The 22,811-nt window shown below is 44.9% G+C and overlaps 1 protein-coding gene across 1 annotated transcript in view; it reads left to right on the top strand.

Moving 5' to 3' along the window:
• The window catches only part of COL22A1 (collagen type XXII alpha 1 chain), a 573,554-nt gene that overhangs the window by 293,956 nt on the left and 256,787 nt on the right, over positions 1 to 22,811 (top strand). The window contains exons 22-23 of the mRNA XM_069732369.1: positions 1,073 to 1,126; positions 4,934 to 4,987. Coding sequence (XP_069588470.1) covers positions 1,073 to 1,126; positions 4,934 to 4,987 — 108 coding nt within the window. The remainder of the gene's footprint in view (positions 1 to 1,072; positions 1,127 to 4,933; positions 4,988 to 22,811) is intronic.

Below are 22,811 nucleotides of genomic sequence, written 5' to 3'. Positions count from 1 at the left end.
GAGCTCCATTGATTATTTTGAGGTCTGTTCTGCATGCAGAACGTTATCTCTTTTCTCAAAACTGGAGTAAAACAGACCCCAAAATAATCACTGGACCTCTCTGCTTCCAAATGCATTCGTTATACACATGGATACTTTAGCACATGATTCTGTTTGTTTCTCTAAAAGGAACAGACAATTGGAATCAACCGAAATGCGAACTAAGCCTTACGGATGTCATTATATCAGAATTTTCTTAATGGGAATCTGTCCGTAGGATCCGCCCTCTGATGCCATCTATATGGGCATGTAGGTATTAAAAAGATGGATAAAATGATACCTTGATATCTGTGATCCAATGTCTTATTCCAGAGAAATTCATGTTTTTCTTAATATGTAAATGAGCTGTTAAGATCTGTGGGCCGGATGTAGATCTCCTTGAGACTCCACCTCCAAAACTAACTGAAAAGGAGGCGTTACCAGTGTGAGACAGTTAGATCAGGAGAGCGGACTGTCAGTCATTACATGTCTCACACTGGTAACTTCCCCTTTCATTTAAAATAAGCTCTGGAGGCGGAGTCTCAGGGAGAGCTAGGTCCAGCCCATAGATCTTAACAGCTCATATACAAAAAACGTGGATTTCTCTGGATTAAAACATTTGATTTCTGATATCAAGGTGTCTTTTTATTCAGCAGTCTACAGTCTACGTGCCAAAAAAATGCGTAGGAGGTTTGATCCTACGGACATGATCACTTTAAAATACAATTGAGGAATAATGGGATTGATACTAGACTGGTGGAAGGGACTTGGGGAGTATTATTGGTTCATGGATTTGGGGCGCAAAATACTTGACTTGCGCCAGGTGCTGACGACCCACTTTTTGCTCCTGTGTGGGGTGACCCTTCCCCTGATGTGAGATTCTGGAACCTCTCCATAACTTTGTGGCACTGTTAGACCGGGTTTATTCTGTTTGTATCGACACTCATTTTTAGTCTGCGGGTTTTCAGTTTATTATGATGCCATTTTCATCTTTTGGTCTTTAACTATCTGGTCAGTGTAACGTTTATCACAACCGAGTTGTTTCTTCTTGCAGGGATTACCTGGACCTCGTGGTCCCCAAGGTCTTGTGGGACAGCCTGGACCACCAGTAAGTAAGCCATAAAATAATATTACTACTACAGCTACTCGTACTTTTATTGATGCTACAGCTGCCTCGACCACTAGAAGTACCAGTAAGGCTAGGTTTACACAAGTGGACTGCTCTCCGATGAGCCCTATGTTGTGGTCTGTCGAAATTTTGGAAAAACATGACTACGACCGGAGGCCCCATGTTTTGTACATGCCTAAAAAAAGACTACTGTTGCCAAAACACCATCCAGTGTCGAAAGTGACTCCATTGGCCTCAACGAAATAGGGGGTTCCCGGTGGAATACTGTTTTTCAGGGACATAAACCCCTACATGGCGCTCAATAGGGAGCGCTGTATGTGTGTGGCCATAGACTAAAGCTTTGATGACTTTTACCACTATTGTACATACTTACCCACAGCCCATGATTTAGAGGAACTTTCCATATTTGCAGTCTAAAATCTGCAAATACAGGGATGGCCCTAAATCCAAAATGGGGAGGAGTTTACACAAACCACATCTTCAAATGGCTGTTTTGGGTGGGATCGGGCGGAATTATGGGCAGGGCTTAAATGTAACTTAATTGGCAACACTAATTTTGAGAACTATGCTACTACAACTCCTATTTTATTTTATTCAACACTGTTGCTGAAACAAATAATGTGCTACTACTATATTACAGCTACTAATATAACTGCCACGACTAGGAGCACTACAAATACTAAGACCCCTACAGCTATTATTAAATAGACCACTACAGTGACTTTTAAAGGGAATCTGTCAGCAGGTCAAAAGTATCCAGTTTTTACTCCTAATTTATTCCCACTGCTCCTCCAAGTTTTCCTTTTTTTTTTGTTTAAATCCATCATACTGTTCCAAGTATAGAAGCCTTTTTATTTAGTGGTACTTTTTAATGACCTTTACTAAGGGGGTGTGGCTCAAAGGATCCTCTTGGGTGTGTCTTTAAGCTGCTCTGCATATTTACTCTCAGAGCCACTCCCCTTTTTAAAGATTATAAAAATTAGACTCAAATTTAAAAAACCCAATAACTCTGGAACCATAAGGCGAATTTAAAATAAAAACGAAAAAAACGAAAACAAAACACTGAAATACTCAGAGGATCAGCAAGAATGAAATAAGAGCAAAAACTGGAGATTAATGACCTGGTGACTTGTACCCTTTAAGACTGATACTATTACTTCTACCACTTCAAATATAAATGGCAAGACTACTTCTGCAACTACTTACAGCTAGGAAAAAGATGGAAGCCACATGGGCCTCCAGTAGGTCACAGAATGCCAGAGGAACCAATTGACTGTCAGTGATCGCTGTGATCACATAACAGAAGAGCCGATGGGAACCAGATGCTCCAGGATTTACTAAATTTAAATGCCTCTGCTGTTACAGACAGAAACCAGCTGGCATTTCCACATATGAAGTAAGCTGCTTACAGTCCTCATCGACCAGTAATGAAAATGTACGTCACATGCCGTTAAGGAGTTAAAAGTATTCTTATAAAATACATTTGATCAAATATTTTATTTTCAAATTTCCACAAAATTAAATACAAAAATCAGTTTTTCATACTGGCCCCTAAGCCGAATGTAACATCATTATGTACTGTAGATAACACAGTATCCACAATAGGTGATGTGACAGCTCACCTCCTCCTCCTGTACAATGACCGATAACACCTCTATATACAGTAGATAACACTGGATCCACCATTCACAATAGGTGATGTCACAGCTCACCTCCTCCTCCTGTACAATGACCGATAACACCTCTATATACAGTAGATAACACAGGATCCACCATTCACAATAGGTGATGTCACAGCTCACCTCCTCCTCCTCCTGTACAATGACTGATAACACCTCTATATACAGTAGATAACACAGGATCCACCATTCACAATAGGTGATGTCACAGCTCACCTCCCCCTCCTGTACAATGACCGATAACACCTCTATATACAGTAGATAACACAGGATCCACCATTCACAATAGGTGTTGTCACAGCTCACCTCCTCCTCCTGTACAATGACTGATAACACCTCTATATACAGTAGATAACACAGGATCCACCATTCACAATAAGTAATGTCACAGCTCACCTTCTCCTCCTCCTGTATAATGACTGATAACAACTCTATATACAGTAGATAACACAGGATCCACCATTTACAATAGGTGAGGTCACAGCTCACCTCCTCCACCTGTACAATGGCTGATAACACCTCTATATACAGTAGATAGCACAGGATCCACCATTTACAATAGGTGATGTCACAGCTCACCTCCTCTTCCTGTACAATGATTGATAGCATCTCTATATACAGCAGATAACACAGGATCCACCATCCACAATAGGTGATGTCACAGCTCACCTCCTCCTCCTGTATAATGGTTGATAACACTTCTATATACAGTAGATAACACAGGATTCCCCACTTACAATAGGTGATGTCACAGCTCACCTCCTCTTCCTGTTCAATGACTGATAACACCTCTATATACAGTAGATAACACAGGATCCACCATTCACAATAAGTGATGTTACAGCTCACCTCCTCCTCTTGTACAATGACTGCTAACACCTCTCTATACAGTAGATCACACAGGATCCACCATTCACAATAGGTTATGTCACAGCTCACCTCCTCTTCCTGTACAATGACTGATATCATCTCTATGTACAGCACATAACACATGATCCACTATTTACAATAGGTGATATCACAGCTCACCTCCTCCTCCTCCTGTACAATGACTGATAACACCTCTATATACAGTAGATAACACAGGATCCACCATTCACAATAGGTGAGGTCACAGCACACCTCCTCTTCCTGTACTATGACTGATAACACCTCTATATACAGTAGATAACACAGGATCCACCATTTACAATAGGTGATGTCACAGCTCACCTTCTCCTCCTGTACAATGACTGATAACACCTCTATATACAGTAGACAACATTGGATCCACCATTCACAATAGGTGATGTCACAGCTCATTACCTCCTCCTGTACAATGACTGATAACACCTCTATATACAGTAGATAACAGGATCCACCATTCACAATAGGTTATGTCACAGCTCACCTCCTCCTCCTCCTGTATAATGACTGATAACACCTCTATATACAGTAGATAACAGGATCCACCATTCACAATAGGTGATGTCACAGCTCACCTCCTCCTGTACAATGACTGATAACACCTCTATATACAGTAGATAACACAGGATCCACCATTCACAATAGGTGATGTCACAGCTCACCTCCTCCTGTACAATGACTGATAACACCTCTATATACAGTAGATAACACAGGATCCACCATTCACAATAGGTGATGTCACAGCTCACCTCCTCCTCCTGTACAATGACTGATAACACCTCTATATACAGTAGATAACACAGGATCCACCATTCACAATAGGTGATGTCACAGCTCACCTCCTCCTCCTGTACAATGACTGATAACACCTCTATATACAGTAGATCACTGATATCACAGTTCACCATCATGCTCAGCTTAGCGGGAAGCCTCAAATTGATTAGCACTATAATATTTCAGACTTTAAATGTGCAACAAAAGCCTAAAGGCTAGTCTTAGATTCCACCGATGAATCTGAGTTGGACCCTTCTGTAGGAACAATCTGCGGCGTGAACGTGCCCTTCCTGATTCTACAACTTGTACTTCTACTGCTATTTCTACCATCGTAACTAAAACAATTATTTCTAGAAGGATAAAGTAAGAAATACAAAAAAAACGTTTTGCAGAACCCTAACTATTGAACACAATTCTTTGTTTTTAGGGGCAAGAGGGACCCAAAGGCAGTCCTGGGCTTCCCGGACTTGAAGGACAGCGGGTAAGTACAGCTGAAGGAGTTGTAGAAGGAAATAGAGACTATTGTCCACAAGGGCTTACATTTTACCCCAGAAGGACTGATACAACTACTTTTGGTTCAGATCAAGTTGTATATATATATATATATATATATATATATATATATATATATATTTATTTAATTTTTGCTTTTTTGTCTATTTTTTCTTTTCCATCTTATATGGGAAACCTTCTTATGTGAAACCGCCTCAGGGCATCTCATTCTTCTTGTACTCCTTGGAACAAACTCAAAGGGCAAATGCCGTCCCCACTTTTATCTTCTTCTCTGTGGTTTCATTTGCCCGGACAGCACGAGGAAGCTAGCCAGGCTGAATAGCTTGCTATCTGGATCGATTAGCATGTAGAAAGCCTGATCGTCGCCTAAGGCTCTGAGCGCCTTCCGGGCAAGCAGAGAAGGAAGGCAAGAAGGCAAATTGTTTTGGGATATGTTGCTTGCATTGAACAAAAAGATGTAGTGACTGAACAGCTGCGGACTTTACTTGCTTATCATATAGGACAATGTCGCGGGTCAAAAAGATCCTAAATAAATTATTTGCAAGAACAAAATTGGCAAATTGGAAGAAAAAGGAAATAAAGAACTGAATGGACTGGGTTAATGAAAAGTTAGGATATGCCACAACTTTCTGATCTAAGGTGGTCTAACCACCAAGACCTCCATAATCCCTAAAACAAAAAAAAGGAAGTCCCTGAAGCTTCTACAGGAAGTAGGGGCGGGTCTTTATCTTCGTACAGGAAGTGAGAGCGCGTCGGTGTCTCTCTACAGGAAGTGAGGATGGATCTTTAATCTTTATTGCGCTGCTGGAAACCTCTCTTCATGAAGTGGGAGGTGGGTCATTGTCTCTCTACATGAACTGAAGGCAGGAATTTATCTACAGAATCAATAAAAGATCCATGAAAATGAACAAATGAAAGTCAGACATTGCTTTTCAACCATGCTTCCACAGAATTAAAAAAATAAAATAAAACTCATGAAATAGGCCTGGACAGAAATGATGGAACCCCAGAAAATAATGAGACAAAAGGGTGTGTCCACTACCTAGCATCACAGGGGTCTACAATCTTGGAATCAGTGAGTGGCCAATATATAGGGCTACAGATACTCACTGTGCTGTGTGGTGACATGGTGAGTATCACACTCAACATGGACCAGCGAAAGCGAAGGGAAGAGTTGTCTCAGGAGATTAGAAAGAAAATTATAGACAAACATGTTAAAGGTAAAAGTCATAAGATCATCTCCAAGCAGCATGATGTTCCTGTGACTACAGCTGCACATATTATTCAGAAATGTAAGAGCCATGGGACTGTAGCCGACCTCCCTGGATGTGGCCGCAGGAGGAACATTGATGACAAATCAAAGAGACGGATAATACGAATGGTAACAAAAGAGCCAGAAAAACTTCTAAACAGATTAAAAGGTCAACTTCAAGCTCAAGGAACATCAGTGTCAGATCGCGCCACCCGTCGTTGTATGAGCAAAAGTGGACTTCATGGGAGACGACCAAGGAGGACACCATTGTTGAAAAAATATCATAAAAAAAAGACAGGAATTTGCCAAACTATGTGTTGACAAGCCACAAATCTTCTGGGAGAATGTCCTATGGACAGATGAGACAAAAATGGAACTTTTTGGCAAGGCACATCAGCTCTATTTTCACAGATGGAAAAAATGAAGCATATCAAGAAAAGAACACTGTTCCTACTGTGAAACATGGAGGAGGCTCTGTTATGTTCTGGGGCTGCTTTGTTGCATCTGGCACATGGTGTCTAGAATCTGTGCAGAGTACAATGAAATTCCAAGGCTATCAAGGGATTCTAGAGAGAAATATGCTGCCCAGTGTCAGAAAGCTTGGTCTCAGTCACAGGTCATGGGTCTTGAAACAGGATAATGACCCAAAACACACAGCCAAAAACACCCAAGAACGGCTAAGTGAAAATCATTGGGCTATTCTGAAGTGGCCTTCTATGAGCCCTGACCTAAATCCTATTGAGCATCTTTGGAAAGAGCTGAAACATGGCGTCTGGAAAAGGCGACCTCCAAACACAAGACAACTGGAGCAGTTTGGTCTTGAGGAGCGGCCAAAATACCTGTCGAGAGGCGCGGAAGCCTCATTGACAGTTACAGGAATCGTTTGATTGCAGTGATTGCCTCCAAAGGTTGTGCAACAAAATATTAAGTTAAGGAACCATCATTTCTGTCCAGGCCAATTTCATGAGTTTTATCTTTTTTTTAAAGTTCTGTGGAAGCATGGTTGAAAAGCAATTAGTCTGACTTTCATTTATTCATTTTCATAGATATTTTATTTATTATTACTTTTGTCAGATTCAGGCTATTTCTGTGACCATTGTGGGTTTTTCTGTCATTAAACGAGGGGTTCCCCATAATTTTGGCCACGTGTGTTTGTAGACTACAGCTGTTACTACCATATGTTCGCTACTGGTACTGTTGGAACTCTTAGTAGATACTCCTATATACTGTACACACTCTGGCGGCACTATAGTATTCACACCCCGCTGTGTGCCCATGTGTGTATCCATCATCATCTAGCAGTGCCACGCAAGGATTATATTTTTTCCATGTAATTCCCAGACAGTTATATCTTACACGTTCATTAACGTCTTGTATCACCTGAGCCGCAGTAAAAATATCTTTACTAATTAAGACTCGCGGTTATTGTGTCAAGTCGTCTTCATGGCGCGTCCTGCGCTCAACAGATAAGACAAATGAATTTCAATACAGCTACTGAAGTGGAAAGTGGCTTCAGCCTCTCGTCTCGGAAATTGTCGTAGTCATTACTTTTCGCACAAGTTTCCTGAACATTGAATATTTTGCGGCAGCAGACGGGCGGATCTGACGGCTGGTAATGGGGCATACCACTTCATTCAGCCCTCAGCTGCTTTTTGGCACTGCAGTAATGAATGCCATTACGGGATGTATTACCGGCCTGCTAACGAGTATTCTTAGCCCATAATTGTGCCCCATCTGTACGTTACAAGGGGACGGCGACGGTTTAAGAACCGCTGTTTGTATCTAGGTTCTAATTGAATTTTCATTACAGTAGAAGCCGACAGATTAGAAGAATAACCCTAATGCTGAATCCCGTTATCATTATCCCGTGCCCTGCAGACCATCCGTCATTCCTATTTTGTGAAAAATAAGTTTATAGAAAGGTTTTCATGAATCTGAGGGTTTTAAGTACGAAACTGATAAACTGGATGAGGAAGACTATTGGCAATCCTTCCAGACAAACTGTCACGATTCACACCGTGACCGTCACCCCTACGTCACGGATCGGGGTGACTTTAGGCCAACAGACGGCTATCACATGTGCAGGGGGCTTATCTTAGTTATCCCTCCACTGCTACAATGTGATGAAAAAACACACACAAGTCTATTGACCTCTTAGTTTACAGCAGGGGCTTATTTTAGGTATCCCACTGCTCTTCAATATACCACGAACTGCAGGGATTTATGTATATCCCACTTTACAGTTCCGCTTGAAAACTTTCAGCTCTCTGGCACCCCCTCACCCTCAGGTCAGACTAGGTACTGCACCTAGGTTAATTAGTCGCCAGAAAGGCTGCCTGCTATGTACTGGCTATTGGGCACGCTGCAGCGAGGCGATATAACTACTCCCACTCAGGCAGGAACAATAATTATCAACGCCGCCGTCGCTACAACGACTCCTAAGGGCACAGCACACGGTATGCTGCCACCAGCTTCGATTAAGCGGGTCCCAAGCTAACCCAAAACAGTAGCGTAATTCCCTTCAGAAGACTTAGGGTACGTTTTAGAGCAGGAAGAATGAAAACTAGTAATTTATATATTTTACTCTTTAAAAAAATGGCAGTGTTTGTAAAAAGGCATATAAAGATGTTACAATATGAGACAATTGAAATATATACAAAGGTAATTATAAAATAAAAGGATTAAATAAGAAAGGTAAAACTCACATGTTCTCAGTTCATGTCAGGCAAAATCATGCTGATAGGCAGAGCTCCCAAATATCCCAGTGCATCAGGAGGTCTGGATAGAAACAGCTCCTTAAGTAAAAACTCTGCTGAATCCAGGCTGGGTTAAGTGTAAAGACTAGGGTTGAGCGACCTTGACCTTTTTAGAGTCGAGCCGTGTTTCGCGAAACCCGACTATCTTAGAAGTCGAGTCGAGTGGAATCGGTCGATTATCGCGAAAAGTCGGGTATCGCCCGAAACACGAAATCCAATGCAAGTCAATGGGGGAGCATAGTCGGCAGTGAGTGGAGGCCAGGAAAACACCTACACTGCCCCTTTTAATGGCAAAAACATCCATTCTTGTTAAAGAAGCTTGTCAATCGTAATTTACCTTATAATAATTGGAAGGCATTTGAAATTGGGGGTCATTTGGCTAAAGTTGTGGGGGGTAGGGCTGGTTCAAGTAATTAGTGGGCCCAGTAAATCTGGACCACGTCACGGCAGTGGAGCAGGGAGAGGTAAGTATTTAAACTTTGCAAGTGCTGTGATCCTGAGCAAGCAGGGGGGGCCACTCGTTGGCATTGGCACTGGCACAGGGCCCCTCAAAGTACAGCGGTGTGTTTGCACGGCGGGGGCGCCTCCCACCGGCAGCAACACTTTTGCGTACTATGAGAGGCCCTGTGCCAGTGACGTCGCCAACTAGTATTCCTCCCCCCACCTGATGAAGGAACCTGCACTTTCATCTGCACCTTCCTCTTTGTCCCCGTGTAAGGTGGTATGGTATGCGGGAAGAGGAACCCGACTTTCAGCAGGGTCACAATCTTGCTGTGTAGCGTGCACGGGGAATTTTGCGTTATGGGTCAATGTACCAGCAGACTCATCTATCACTGGCTGGGCAATGGGCAGGATGAGGAGGAAACACAGATATAGGCCCAAAGAATAAAGTGGGCTAAATGCAGTTCAAAATTGGTAACACAGGACTAACCAGGGGGCATTGCAGTGGAGGACAACTGGAATGAGAGGCTGACACAGAGAGTAGGCCCAAATCAGTAAGTAGTCGACATGCAGTTCAAAATTGGCAACCGTAGTAAACAGGCGGCCCAGCTTTGTTCAGTTGAGGAGAACAGCAAGGAGTGGCAGACACCGATAGTAGGCCCCAACCCAACTAATAGGCCAAATGCAGTCTAACATTAACAACTACTTAACAAGAGCCTGAAAATGGAATTTCAGGACAGGAAACCAGGAGAACAGCAAGGAGTGGCAGACACCGATAGTAGGCCCCAAACCAACTAGTACGCCAAATGCAGTTGTTCCATTTAACTACAATTTAATGAGAGCCTGAAGATAGAAGTTCAGGAAAGGCAACCTGGAGAACACCTTGGAGTGGAACACACCATCTCTCTACACCCCATACCCAATTTGTAGGTCTAATGCAGTGTAGTTTTCAACAACTACTAAACGAGAGCATGAAGATCGAAGCAATGGAGAGGAAACCTGGGGAACACCTTGGAGTGGAACACACCATCTCTCTACACCCCATACCCAATTTGTAGGCCTAATGCAGCGTAGTTTCCAACAACTACTAAACGAGAGCATGAAGATTGAAGCTCAGGAAAGGCAACCTGGAGAACACCTTGGAGTGGAACACACCATCTCTCTACACCCCATACCCAATTTGTAGGCCTAATGCAGCGTAGTTTCCAACAACTACTAAACGAGAGCATGAAGATTGAAGCTCAGGAAAGGCAACCTGGAGAACACCTTGGAGTGGAACACACCATCTCTCTACACCCCATACCCAATTTGTAGGCCTAATGCAGCGTAGTTTCCAACAACTACTAAACGAGAGCATGAAGATTGAAGCTCAGGAAAGGCAACCTGGAGAACACCTTGGAGTGGAACACACCATCTCTCTACACCCCATACCCAATTTGTAGGCCTAATGCAGCGTAGTTTCCAACAACTACTAAACGAGAGCATGAAGATTGAAGCTCAGGAAAGGCAACCTGGAGAACACCTTGGAGTGGAACACACCATCTCTCTACACCCCATACCCAATTTGTAGGCCTAATGCAGCGTAGTTTCCAACAACTACTAAACGAGAGCATGAAGATTGAAGCTCAGGAAAGGCAACCTGGAGAACACCTTGGAGTGGAACACACCATCTCTCTACACCCCATACACAATTTGTAGGCCTAATGCAGCGTAGTTTCCAACAACTACTAAACGGGAGCATGAAGATTGAAGCTCAGGAAAGGCAACCTGGAGAACACCTTGGAGTGGAACACACCATCTCTCTACACCCCATACCCAATTTGTAGGCCTAATGCAGTGTAGTTTTCAACAACTACTAAACGAGAGTCGGAAGATCGAAGCAATGTGGACGAAACCTGGGGAACACCTTGGAGTGTAACACACCGTCTCTCTACACCCCATACCCAATTTGTAGGCCTAATGCAGTGTAGTTTTCTACAACTACTAAACGAGAGTCGGAAGACCGAAGCAATGTGGACGAAACCTGGGGAACACCTTGGAGTGGAACACACCATCTCTCTACACCCCATACCCAATTTGTAGGCCTAATGCAGTGTAGTTTTCTACAACTACTAAACGAGAGTCGGAAGACCGAAGCAATGTGGACGAAACCTGGGGAACACCTTGGAGTGGAACACACCATCTCTCTACACCCCATACCCAATTTGTAGGCCTAATGCAGTGTAGTTTTCTACAACTACTAAACGAGAGCATGAAGATCGAAGCAATGGAGAGGAAACCTGGGGAACACCTTGGAGTGGAACACACCATCTCTCTACACCCCATACCCAATTTGTAGGCCTAATGCAGCGTAGTTTCCAACAACTACTAAACGAGAGCATGAAGATTGAAGCTCAGGAAAGGCAACCTGGAGAACACCTTGGAGTGGAACACACCATCTCTCTACACCCCATACCCAATTTGTAGGCCTAATGCAGCGTAGTTTACAACAACTACTAAACGAGAGCATGAAGATTGAAGCTCAGGAAAGGCAACCTGGAGAACGCCTTGGAGTGGAACACACCATCTCTCTACACCCCATACCCAATTTGTAGGCCTAATGCAGTGTAGTTTTCTACAACTACTAAACGAAAGTCGGAAGACCGAAGCAATCTGGACGAAACCTGGGGAACACCTTGGAGTGGAACACACCATCTCTCTACACCCCATACCCAATTTGTAGGCCTAATGCAGTGTAGTTTTCTACAACTACTAAACGAGAGCATGAAGATCGAAGCAATGGAGAGGAAACCTGGGGAACACCTTGGAGTGGAACACACCATCTCTCTACACCCCATACCCAATTTGTAGGCCTAATGCAGCGTAGTTTCCAACAACTACTAAACGAGAGCATGAAGATTGAAGCTCAGGAAAGGCAACCTGGAGAACACCTTGGAGTGGAACACACCATCTCTCTACACCCCATACCCAATTTGTAGGCCTAATGCAGCGTAGTTTACAACAACTACTAAACGAGAGCATGAAGATTGAAGCTCAGGAAAGGCAACCTGGAGAACACCTTGGAGTGGAACACACCATCTCTCTACACCCCATACCCAATTTGTAGGCCTAATGCAGCGTAGTTTCCAACAACTACTAAACGAGAGCATGAAGATTGAAGCAATGGAGAGGAAACCTGGGGAACACCTTGGGGAGGCAGACACCGTTAGTAGGCCCTACCAAAATTGTACACCCAATGCAGTTTTAAAATTCCTAGAGGCTGAAAACAAGACTATTGACGCTCAGCTTTTTTCAAAGGAACACAGCTGAATTGAGTGGCGCAGACAGACACAGGTAGTAGAACTCAAACCAAAAATGTGGCTCACTGCAGCAGAAAAGAGTTACAGGGGTACACAAGCTGCAGTGCTCTGGGCAGTGGAGGACAATTTCAATAGTGAACCGCAGACAGACTTTGTACGCCTACTATTAAAAAAAGGATGCTCTATGCAATTATAAATAGGTTCCAGGGGTACACGGGCAGCAGTGGTGTGGTCAGTGGAGGCCTAGTGGAAGGAGTGACCGCAGACCGGCATCGAAGGCCTAAAATAATAACACATGGCTGTAGGCAATTTTAAATTGGTTCCAGGGGTACACGGGCAGCAGTGGTGTGGTCAGTGGAGGCCTAGTGGAAGGAGTGACCGCAGACAGGCATCGAAGGCCTAAAATAATAACACATGGCTGTAGGCAATTTTAAATTGGTTCCAGGGGTACACGGGCAGCAGTGGTGTGGTCAGTGGAGGCCTAGTGGAAGGAGTGACCGCAGACAGGCATCGAAGGCCTAAAATAATAACACATGGCTGTAGGCAATTTTAAATTGGTTCCAGGGGTACACGGGCAGCAGTGGTGTGGTCAGTGGAGGCCTAGTGGAAGGAGTGACCGCAGACAGGCATCGAAGGCCTAAAATAATAACACATGGCTGTAGGCAATTTTAAATTGGTTCCAGGGGTACACGGGCAGCAGTGGTGTGGTCAGTGGAGGCCTAGTGGAAGGAGTGACCGCAGACAGGCATCGAAGGCCTAAAATAATAACACATGGCTGTAGGCAATTTTAAATTGGTTCCAGGGGTACACGGGCAGCAGTGGTGTGGTCAGTGGAGGCCTAGTGGAAGGAGTGACCGCAGACAGGCATCGAAGGCCTAAAATAATAACACATGGCTGTAGGCAATTTTAAATTGGTTCCAGGGGTACACGGGCAGCAGTGGTGTGGTCAGTGGAGGCCTAGTGGAAGGAGTGACCGCAGACAGGCATCGAAGGCCTAAAATAATAACACATGGCTGTAGGCAATTTTAAATTGGTTCCAGGGGTACACGGGCAGCAGTGGTGTGGTCAGTGGAGGCCTAGTGGAAGGAGTGACCGCAGACAGGCATCGAAGGCCTAAAATAATAACACATGGCTGTAGGCAATTTTAAATTGGTTCCAGGGGTACACGGGCAGCAGTGGTGTGGTCAGTGGAGGCATAGTGGAAGGAGTGACCGCAGACAGGCTTCGAAGGCCTAACATAACAAAAATGTCAATACAATGGTATTGTCAGTGGCAGGCATTGAAGGATGTCAGCGCATACACTAAACATTGGTGGAGCTGTGAGATAATTTTGAAAGTGGTAGAGCACTGTTTGAGCTGGGGGGGGGAAACTGTCTTGTGGCCGGCGGTACAGGCCCAGGGCCCCTCATATTACAACGGTGTGTCTGACGTTGGGTGCGCACCACCACCGCCAGAGACACTTTATTGTACTAGGAGGGACCCAGTGGCAATGCCGTCGACCAAAAGCGGGCACACCCACCTCTTCAGACAAACAGCACTCTCACGGGTGCTGTTGCCAAGTGTCGATACCACGGCCCCGTGTGGGGAGTTTGGCCATTTAGTGAGGTGTAAACATGTCGTATGCTGGACAATCAGGTGCAGAAAATTAAGAGATTGGAAAAGGCATTCAGAATAGTCCACAGGCAAGACCTTTTCATAGGAAAGCTAGGTGTCAGCCGGGCAAGGTGGGGCAAAAGATTTCGAAATCCAGTTGTGGTTCATTTTAATGAAGGTTAGATCATCTACATTTTGGGTAGCCAGACGAGTCCTTTTTTCTGTTAGTATTGAACCTGCAGCACTGAATACTCTTTCTGATAGGACACTAGCTGCCGGGCAAGCAAGCTCCTGCAATGCATATTCTGCCAATTCTGGCCAGGTGTCTAATTTTGATGCCCAGTAATCAAATAGGAATGACGGTTGAGGGAGAACATCGATAAGGGATGAAAAATAGTTTGTAACCATACTGGACAAATGATGTCTACTGTCACTTTGAATTGATGCTGCAGTACCTGTCCTGTCTGCGGTCATAGCAAAATCACTCCACAACCTGGTCAGAAAACCCCTCTGGCCAACGCAACTTCTGATTTCTGCCCCTCTAACTCCTCTGGTCTGCTGGCCCCTGCAGCTCGTGTGAGAACGATCACGGGCGCTGTGTGCAGGGAATGCCAGAAGCAAACGGTCAACAAGAGTTGATTGTTTGGTAGCTAATATTAGTTCCAAGTTCTCATGTGGCATTATATTTTGCAATTTGCCTTTATAGCGAGGATCAAGGAGGCAGGCCAACCAGTAATCGTCATCGTTCATCATTTTAGTTATGCGTGTGTCCCTTTTGAGGATACGTAAGGCATAATCCGCCATGTGGGCCAAAGTTCCAGTTCTCAAATCTGCGGTTGTGCTTGGTTGAGGGGCAGTTTCAGGCAAATCCACGTCACTTGTGTCCCTCCAAAAACCAGAACCCGGCCTTGCCGCGCCACCAATTTCCAGTGGCCCCGGAAAAGCTTCCTCATTAAAAATATAATCATCCCCATCATCCTCCTCGTCCTCCTCCTCCTCTTCGCCCGCTAACTCGTCCTGTACACTGCCCTGGCCAGACAATGGCTGACTGTCATCAAGGCTTTCCTCTTCCTCAGCTGCAGACGCCTGATCCTTTATGTGCGTCAAACTTTGCATCAGCAGACGCATTAGGGGGATGCTCATGCTTATTATGGCGTTGTCTGCACTAACCAGCCGTGTGCATTCCTCAAAACACTGAAGGACTTGACACATGTCTTGAATCTTCGACCACTGCACACCTGACAACTCTATGTCTGTCATCCTACTGCCTGCCCGTGTATGTGTATCCTCCCACAAAAACATAACAGCCCGCCTCTGTTCGCACAGTCTCTGAAGCATGTGCAGTGTTGAGTTCCACCTTGTTGCAACGTCTATGATTAGGCGATGCTGGGGAAGGTTCAAAGAACGCTGATAGGTCTGCATACGGCTGGAGTGTACGGGCGAACGGCGGATATGTGAGCAAAGTCCACGCACTTTGAGGAGCAGGTCGGATAACCCCGGATAACTTTTCAGGAAGCACTGCACCACCAGGTTTAAGGTGTGAGCCAGGCAAGGAATGTGTTTCAGTTGGGAAAGGGAGATGGCAGCCATGAAATTCCTTCCGTTATCACTCACTACCTTGCCTGCCTCAAGATCTACAGTGCCCAGCCACGACTGCGTTTCTTTCTGCAAGAACTCGGACAGAACTTCCGCGGTGTGTCTGTTGTCGCCCAAACACTTCATAGCCAATACAGCCTGCTGACGTTTGCCAGTAGCTGCCCCATAATGGGAGACCTGGTGTGCAACAGTGGCAGCTGCGGATGGAGTGGTTGTGCAACTGCGGTCTGTGGACGAGCTCTCGCTTCTGCAGGAGGACGAAGAGGAGGAGGAGGGGGTGCGAACGGCTACAGCCAACTGTTTCCTAGACCGTGGGCTAGGCAGAACTGTCCCAAACTTGCTGTCCCCTGTGGACCCTGCATCCACAACATTCACCCAGTGTGCCGTGATGGACACGTAACGTCCCTGGCCATGCCTACTGGTCCATGCATCTGTTGTCAGGTGCACCTTTGTGCTCACAGATTGCCTGAGTGCATGGACGATGCGCTCTTTAACATGCTGGTGGAGGGCTGGGATGGCTTTTCTGGAAAAAAAGTGTCGACTGGGTAGCTCGTAGCGTGGTACAGCGTAGTCCATCAGGGCTTTGAAAGCTTCGCTTTCAACTAACCGGTAGGGCATCATCTCTAACGAGATTAGTCTAGCTATGTGGGCGTTCAAACCCTGTGTACGTGGATGCGAGGCTAAGTACTTCCTTTTTCTAACCATAGTCTCATGTAGGGTGAGCTGGACTGGAGAGCTGGAGATCGTGGAACGAGCGGGGGTGCCGGTGGACATGGCAGACTGAGACGGTGGGAGATGGTATTGTTGCCGCCGGTGCCCTAGATGCAGTGTTTCCTACTACGAAACTGGTGATTCCCTGACCCTGACTGCTTTGGCCTGGCAAAGAAACCTGCACAGATACTGCAGGTGGTGCGGAAAATGGTGGCCCTACACTGCCGGAAGGGATGTTGCGTTGCTGACTAGCTTCATTGGCCGAGGGTGCTACAACCTTAAGGGACGTTTGGTAGTTAGTCCAGGCTTGCAAATGCATGGTGGTTAAATGTCTATGCATGCAACTTCTATTGAGACTTTTCAGATTCTGTCCTCTGCTTAAGGTAGTTGAACATTTTTGACAGATGACTTTGCGCTGATCAATTGGATGTTGTTTAAAAAAATGCCAGACTGCACTCTTTCTAGCATCGGATACCTTTTCAGGCATTGCAGACTGAGCTTTAACCGGATGGCCACGCTGTCCTCCAACAGGTTTTGGCTTTGCCACGCGTTTTGGGCAAGATACGGGCCCGGCAGATGGAACCTGTTGCGATGTTGATGCCTGCTGCGACCCCTCCTCCTCCGCTTCAGAACTGCTGCCGCCTGCACCCTGTTCCCCCAATGGCTGCCAATCGGGGTCAAGAACTGGGTCATCTATTACCTCTTTTTGTAGCTCGTGTGCAACTTCGTCTGTGTCACCGTGTCGGTCAGTGGTATAGCGTTCGTGATGGGGCAACATAGTCTCATCAGGGTCTGATTCTTGATCATTACCCTGCGAGGGCAATGTTGTGGTCTGAGTCAAAGGACCAGCATAGTAGTCTGGCTGTGGCTGTGCATCAGTGCACTCCATGTCAGATTCAACTTGTAATGGGCATGGACTGTTAACTGCTTCACTTTCTAAGCCAGGGACGGTATGTGTAAAGAGCTCCATGGAGTAACCCGTTGTGTCGCCTGCTGCATTCTTCTCTGTTGTTGTTTTTGCTGAAGAGGACAAGGAAGCGACTTGTCCCTGACCGTGAACATCCACTAACGACGCGCTGCTTTGACATTTACCAGTTTCACGAGAGGAGGCAAAAGAGCTAGAGGCTGAGTCAGCAAGATAAGCCAAAACTTGCTCTTGCTGCTCCGGCTTTAAAAGCGGTTTTCCTACTCCCAGAAAAGGGAGCGTTCGAGGCCTTGTGTAGCCAGACGACGAACCTGGCTCCACAGCTCCAGACTTAGGTGCAATATTTTTTTTCCCACGACCAGCTGATGCTCCACCACTACCACTACCCTCATTACCAGCTGACAATGAACGCCCCCGGCCACGACCTCTTCCACCAGACTTCCTCATTGTTTTAAAAACGTAAACAAACTAACGGTATTTGTTGCTGTCACACAAATTACACGGTGAGCTATAACTTCAGAATGATTTAGCTACCCCTTTACAGGTGAGTGAGACCACAACGAAAATCAGGCACAATGTTACACACTCTGTTGTTGGTGGCAACAAATGAGAGAGATGCCACACACGCAGGACTGTCACTGAAGCACAAATGTAAATATTAATCTCCCACTGATTTGATTTTTTTTTTTTTTTCAGGGAGACTTTAGGAAAAAAAAATAATAGAATAAAATGATTTTTTCAGGAAGAATTTAGAAACCAAATAAAATAAAATGATTTTTTCAGGGAGAATTTAGAAAACAAATAAAAGAAAAAATAGGCTTTCTATGGCCCACGGAGTGAGAGATGACGCACACAAGCCCAGAGGCCAATATTGTTCTCCCAATGATTGATGTAGTGATTTTTTCAGGTAGATTTTGGAACCCAAATCAAGCTAAAAAAATTATAGGCTTTCTATGGCCCACAATTGGAGAGAGAGAGAGAGATGGCACACCCAGGAGTCAAGACTGGCACACAAGCAGAAAGGGCAATATTAATCTCCCACTGATTTGATTTTTTTTTTTTTTTTCCAGGGAGACTTTAGAAAAAAAAAAATAATAAAAAAAAAAAAAGATTTTTTCAGGAAGAATTTAGAAACCAAATAAAATAAAAATGATTTTTTCAGGGAGAATTTATAAAACAAATAAAACAAAAAATAGGCTTTCTATGGCCCACTGAGTGAGAGATGACGCACACAGGAGTCAGGAGTGGCACACAAGCCCAGAGGCCAATATTTATCTCCCACCGATTGATTTATTGATTTTTTCAGGTAGAATTTAGAACCCAAATCAACCAAAAACATAAATAGGCTTTCTATGGCCCACTATTTGTGAGAGAGATGGCACGCTCAGGACTGGCACACAAGCCCAGAGGCCAATATTAATCTCCCACTTTTTATTTTTTTTCAGGGAAAATTTATAAACCCAATAAAAAAAATAATAAATAGGCTTTCTATGGCCCACTATCTGAGAGATAGAGATGGCACGCTTAGGACTGGCAAACAAGCCCAAAGGCCAATATTAATCTCCCTTTTTTTTTCAGGGAGAATTTATAAAACCAAAAAAATAAAAATAAATAGGCTTTCTATGGCCTATTTGTGAGAGAGATGGCACGCTCAGGACTGGCACACAAGCCCAGAGGCCAATATTAATCTCCCACTTTTTTTTTTTTGTTCCAGGGAAAATTTATAAACCCAATAAAAAAATAATAAATAGGCTTTCTATGGCCCACTATCTGAGAGAGAGAGATGGCACGCTTAGGACTGGCACACAAGCCCAAAGGCCAATATTAATCTCCCACTGATTGATTTATTGATTTTTTCAGGTAGAATTTAGAACCCAAATAAAGCAAAAAAAAAAAAAATAGGCTTTCTATGGCCCACTGAGTGAGTGATGATGCACACAGGAGTCAGGAGGGGCACACAAGCCCTGAGGCCAATATTTTTCTCCCACTGATTGATGTAGTGATTTTTTCAGGTAGATTTTAGAACCCAAATCAAGCAAAAAAATAAATAGGCTTTCTATGGCCCACTGACTGAGAGATGGCACACACAGGAGTCAAGAGTGGCACACAAGCCCTGAGGCCAATATTTTTCTCCCACTGATTGATGTAGTGATTTTTTCAGGTAGATTTTATAACCCAAATCAAGCAAAAAAATAAATAGGCTTTCTATGGCCCACTGAGTGAGAGATGGCACACACAGGGATGGCACTCTAGCAGAAATGTCAATCTTAATCTCCCACAAAAAAAAAAAAAAAAAAAAAAAAAAAAAAAACAGGGAGTGTCCAACAATTACTATCTCCCTGCAGTAATCTCAGCCAGGTATGGCAGGCAGCAATAAGGAGTGGACTGATGCACAAATTAAATAAAAAGTGTGGACAAACAAAAAAGATAGCTGTGCAGAAAGGAAGGAACAAGAGGATTTGTGCTTTGAAAAAAGCAGTTGGTTTGCACAGCGGCGTACACACAGCAATGCAGCTATCAGGGAGCCTTCTAGGGCAGCCCAATGAGCTACAGCGCTGAGGGGAAAAAAAAAATGTAGCTTCCACTGTCCCTGCACACCGAAGGTGGTGTTGGGCAGTGGAAATCGCTACAGCACAAGCGGTTTGGTGGTTAATGGACCCTGCCTAACGCTATCCCTGCTTCTGACGAAGCGGCAGCAACCTCTCCCTAAGCTCAGATCAGCAGCAGTAACATGGCGGTCGGCGGGAACGCCCCTTTATAGCCCCTGTGACGCCGCAGACAGCAAGCCAATCACTGCAATGCCCTTCTCTAAGATGGTGGGGACCAGGACCTATGTCATCACGCTGCCCACACTCTGCGTTTACCTTCATTGGCTGAGAAATGGCGCTTTTCGCGTCATTGAAACGCGACTTTGGCGCGAAAGTCGCGTACCGCATGGCCGACCCCGCACAGGGGTCGGATCGGGTTTCATGAAACCCGACTTTGCCAAAAGTCGGCGACTTTTGAAAATGAACGACCCGTTTCGCTCAACCCTAGTAAAGACTTTTAAACTCCAGCCTCGTGACATCACTAAAGGGGTTGAGTTAAGATCGCCCTCCTCTTTCCTCAGCTGTACAGTTTTCTCCAACCATTCTTATGATTGTCATATCTTCGCTGGAGAATCTGGCAGAGTCATAACACACCCCTCATCCATCTTGTATTAAGATTTGCTCTCTATAGATACTAAATTTGGGCTAGTAGGACACACAGTTCCAGAGAAATCCGTACTTTTTTACCTGTTGGAATTAGAGGCTAGCGCTTACAGTGGTTGATAGATCCACCAATGGACGTTAGCAATATGTACTTATTATTTTCCTAGCCCAAATCATTGGCCCAGAATCTTACAAGATTAAGACAAAGAGCCTCATGTTTTAAAAGAGAGATCAAACCAGTTTCAGCTGGTACCTTTGTCTATGGATCTATACTGATTGTAAAAATTCCTTTGCTCCCAGAGCTGGAAGCAATAAAATCTTTTCTACACACACAATCAGAAACACACAAAGAAGGGTTTTTTTTAGCCCGCAGCATGGGTCTGAAGGGCAAAGCTACAAAATCATATTATATTTCATACAATATCGTGACACCTCCCCCTTTTGGTCTGCGCTACGGAGGCTGAACCCCTTGGTATGCCTCCATGCGCACCTCAGTAGGTTCACCCTGGCGGGACAGTCCATCTGCATTGCCATGCTCCCTGCCTGTTTTGTGTTCAATGGTGAAGTCAAAATGCTGAAGGGCAAGGCTCCAGCGTAGCAACCTGCTGTTGGTTCCACACATGGCGTTTAGCCAGTGCAGAGGGTTGTGGTCGGTCACCACGGTGAAGGTGCAACCATACAAGTAGGGCTGCAAGCACTGCATGGCCCAGACTATGGCCAGGCACTCCTTCTCAATGATGGAGTAGGCCACTTCCTGGGCAAAAGTTTCCGGCTCAGGTACAACACGGGGTGCTCTTGGTCCTCCGAGTCAACCTGGCTGAACAAAGCACCAAGGCCAAACTCGCTGGCGTTGGTCTGTACCAAGAACGGTCGACTGCTGTCGACTGCTTTCAACACAGGGGTGTTGCACAGTGCTGTTTTTAACGCCTGGAAGGCCTTCTCACAGCCATCGGTCCAGTTGACGATGTGGGGTAGCTTCTTCCTGGTGAGGTCAATCAAAGGCTTTGACAGGCTACTATAGAGGTGTACGAAGCGCCTATAGTACCCTGCAGTGCCCAGGAAGGACAGGTAGTGGACCTCACTTATGCCCATCTGGCACTTTCCCGGCTTGATAGTCAGTCCAGCTCGGTGAATTCACCTGAGCACCTCCTCGAGAGGCTGCAGGTGTTCCTTCCAGGAGGAACTGAAGATGGCAATGTCATCCAAGTACGCCTCTGCGTACTTCTCAAGTCCCTGAAGCAGGAGGTTGACCATCCGCTGGAAAGTGGCTGGGGCATTCTTCATGCCAAATGGGAGGACCGTGGACTCATACAGTCCAAAGGGCGTGATAAAGGCAGACTTTTCCTGTGCCTCGGGGCTCAGGGGAATCTGCCAGTAAGCTCTACTCAGCTCCCTTATTACAACAAGCGGTACAATGACCACAAAGAGAGTATAATCCTTGGATAAACATTTTATTAAAGTCGCATAACTAGCAAACAAAATAACAGAGGAGTAGATAAAAAGCAACTACTGGATACCACAAGTCCAAGGGAACACTGTGACCAACATAAAGCCAATTCCCAGGTGAACATTAACACTCAATACCTCTCAGTGGTTAATATGCAAAAAATAGACATCAAGGTCTGTGCAAATAGCTATGATTTAAGCAGCAGCATTTACAATATAATTAAAGTGCATAGTGCATCATGTCCATAGTGGACTATCAAAGGAAATGCATACACATAATATAAATGAGAGGTGAGCTATAATTACAAATGTTAGGCAGGCATGGTGCTGGTGACAAATGATCCCCGCATGTGTATGCATTTCCTTTGATAGTCCACTATGGACATGATGCACTATGCACTTCAATTATATTGTAAATGCTGCTGCTTAAATCATAGCTATTTGCTCAGACCTTGATGTCTATTTTTTGCATATTAACCACTGAGAGGTATTGAGTGTTAATGTTCACCTGGGCATTGGCTTTATGCTGGTCACAGTGTTCCCTTGGACTTGTGGTATCCAGTAGTTGCTTTTTATCTACTC

Source organism: Ranitomeya imitator, chromosome 6 (assembly GCF_032444005.1).
Source record: "Ranitomeya imitator isolate aRanImi1 chromosome 6, aRanImi1.pri, whole genome shotgun sequence".
NCBI lineage: Eukaryota > Metazoa > Chordata > Amphibia > Anura > Dendrobatidae > Ranitomeya > Ranitomeya imitator.
Note: the sequence above shows the minus strand (reverse complement) of the source record. Positions and strands in the feature narration are given on the sequence as shown.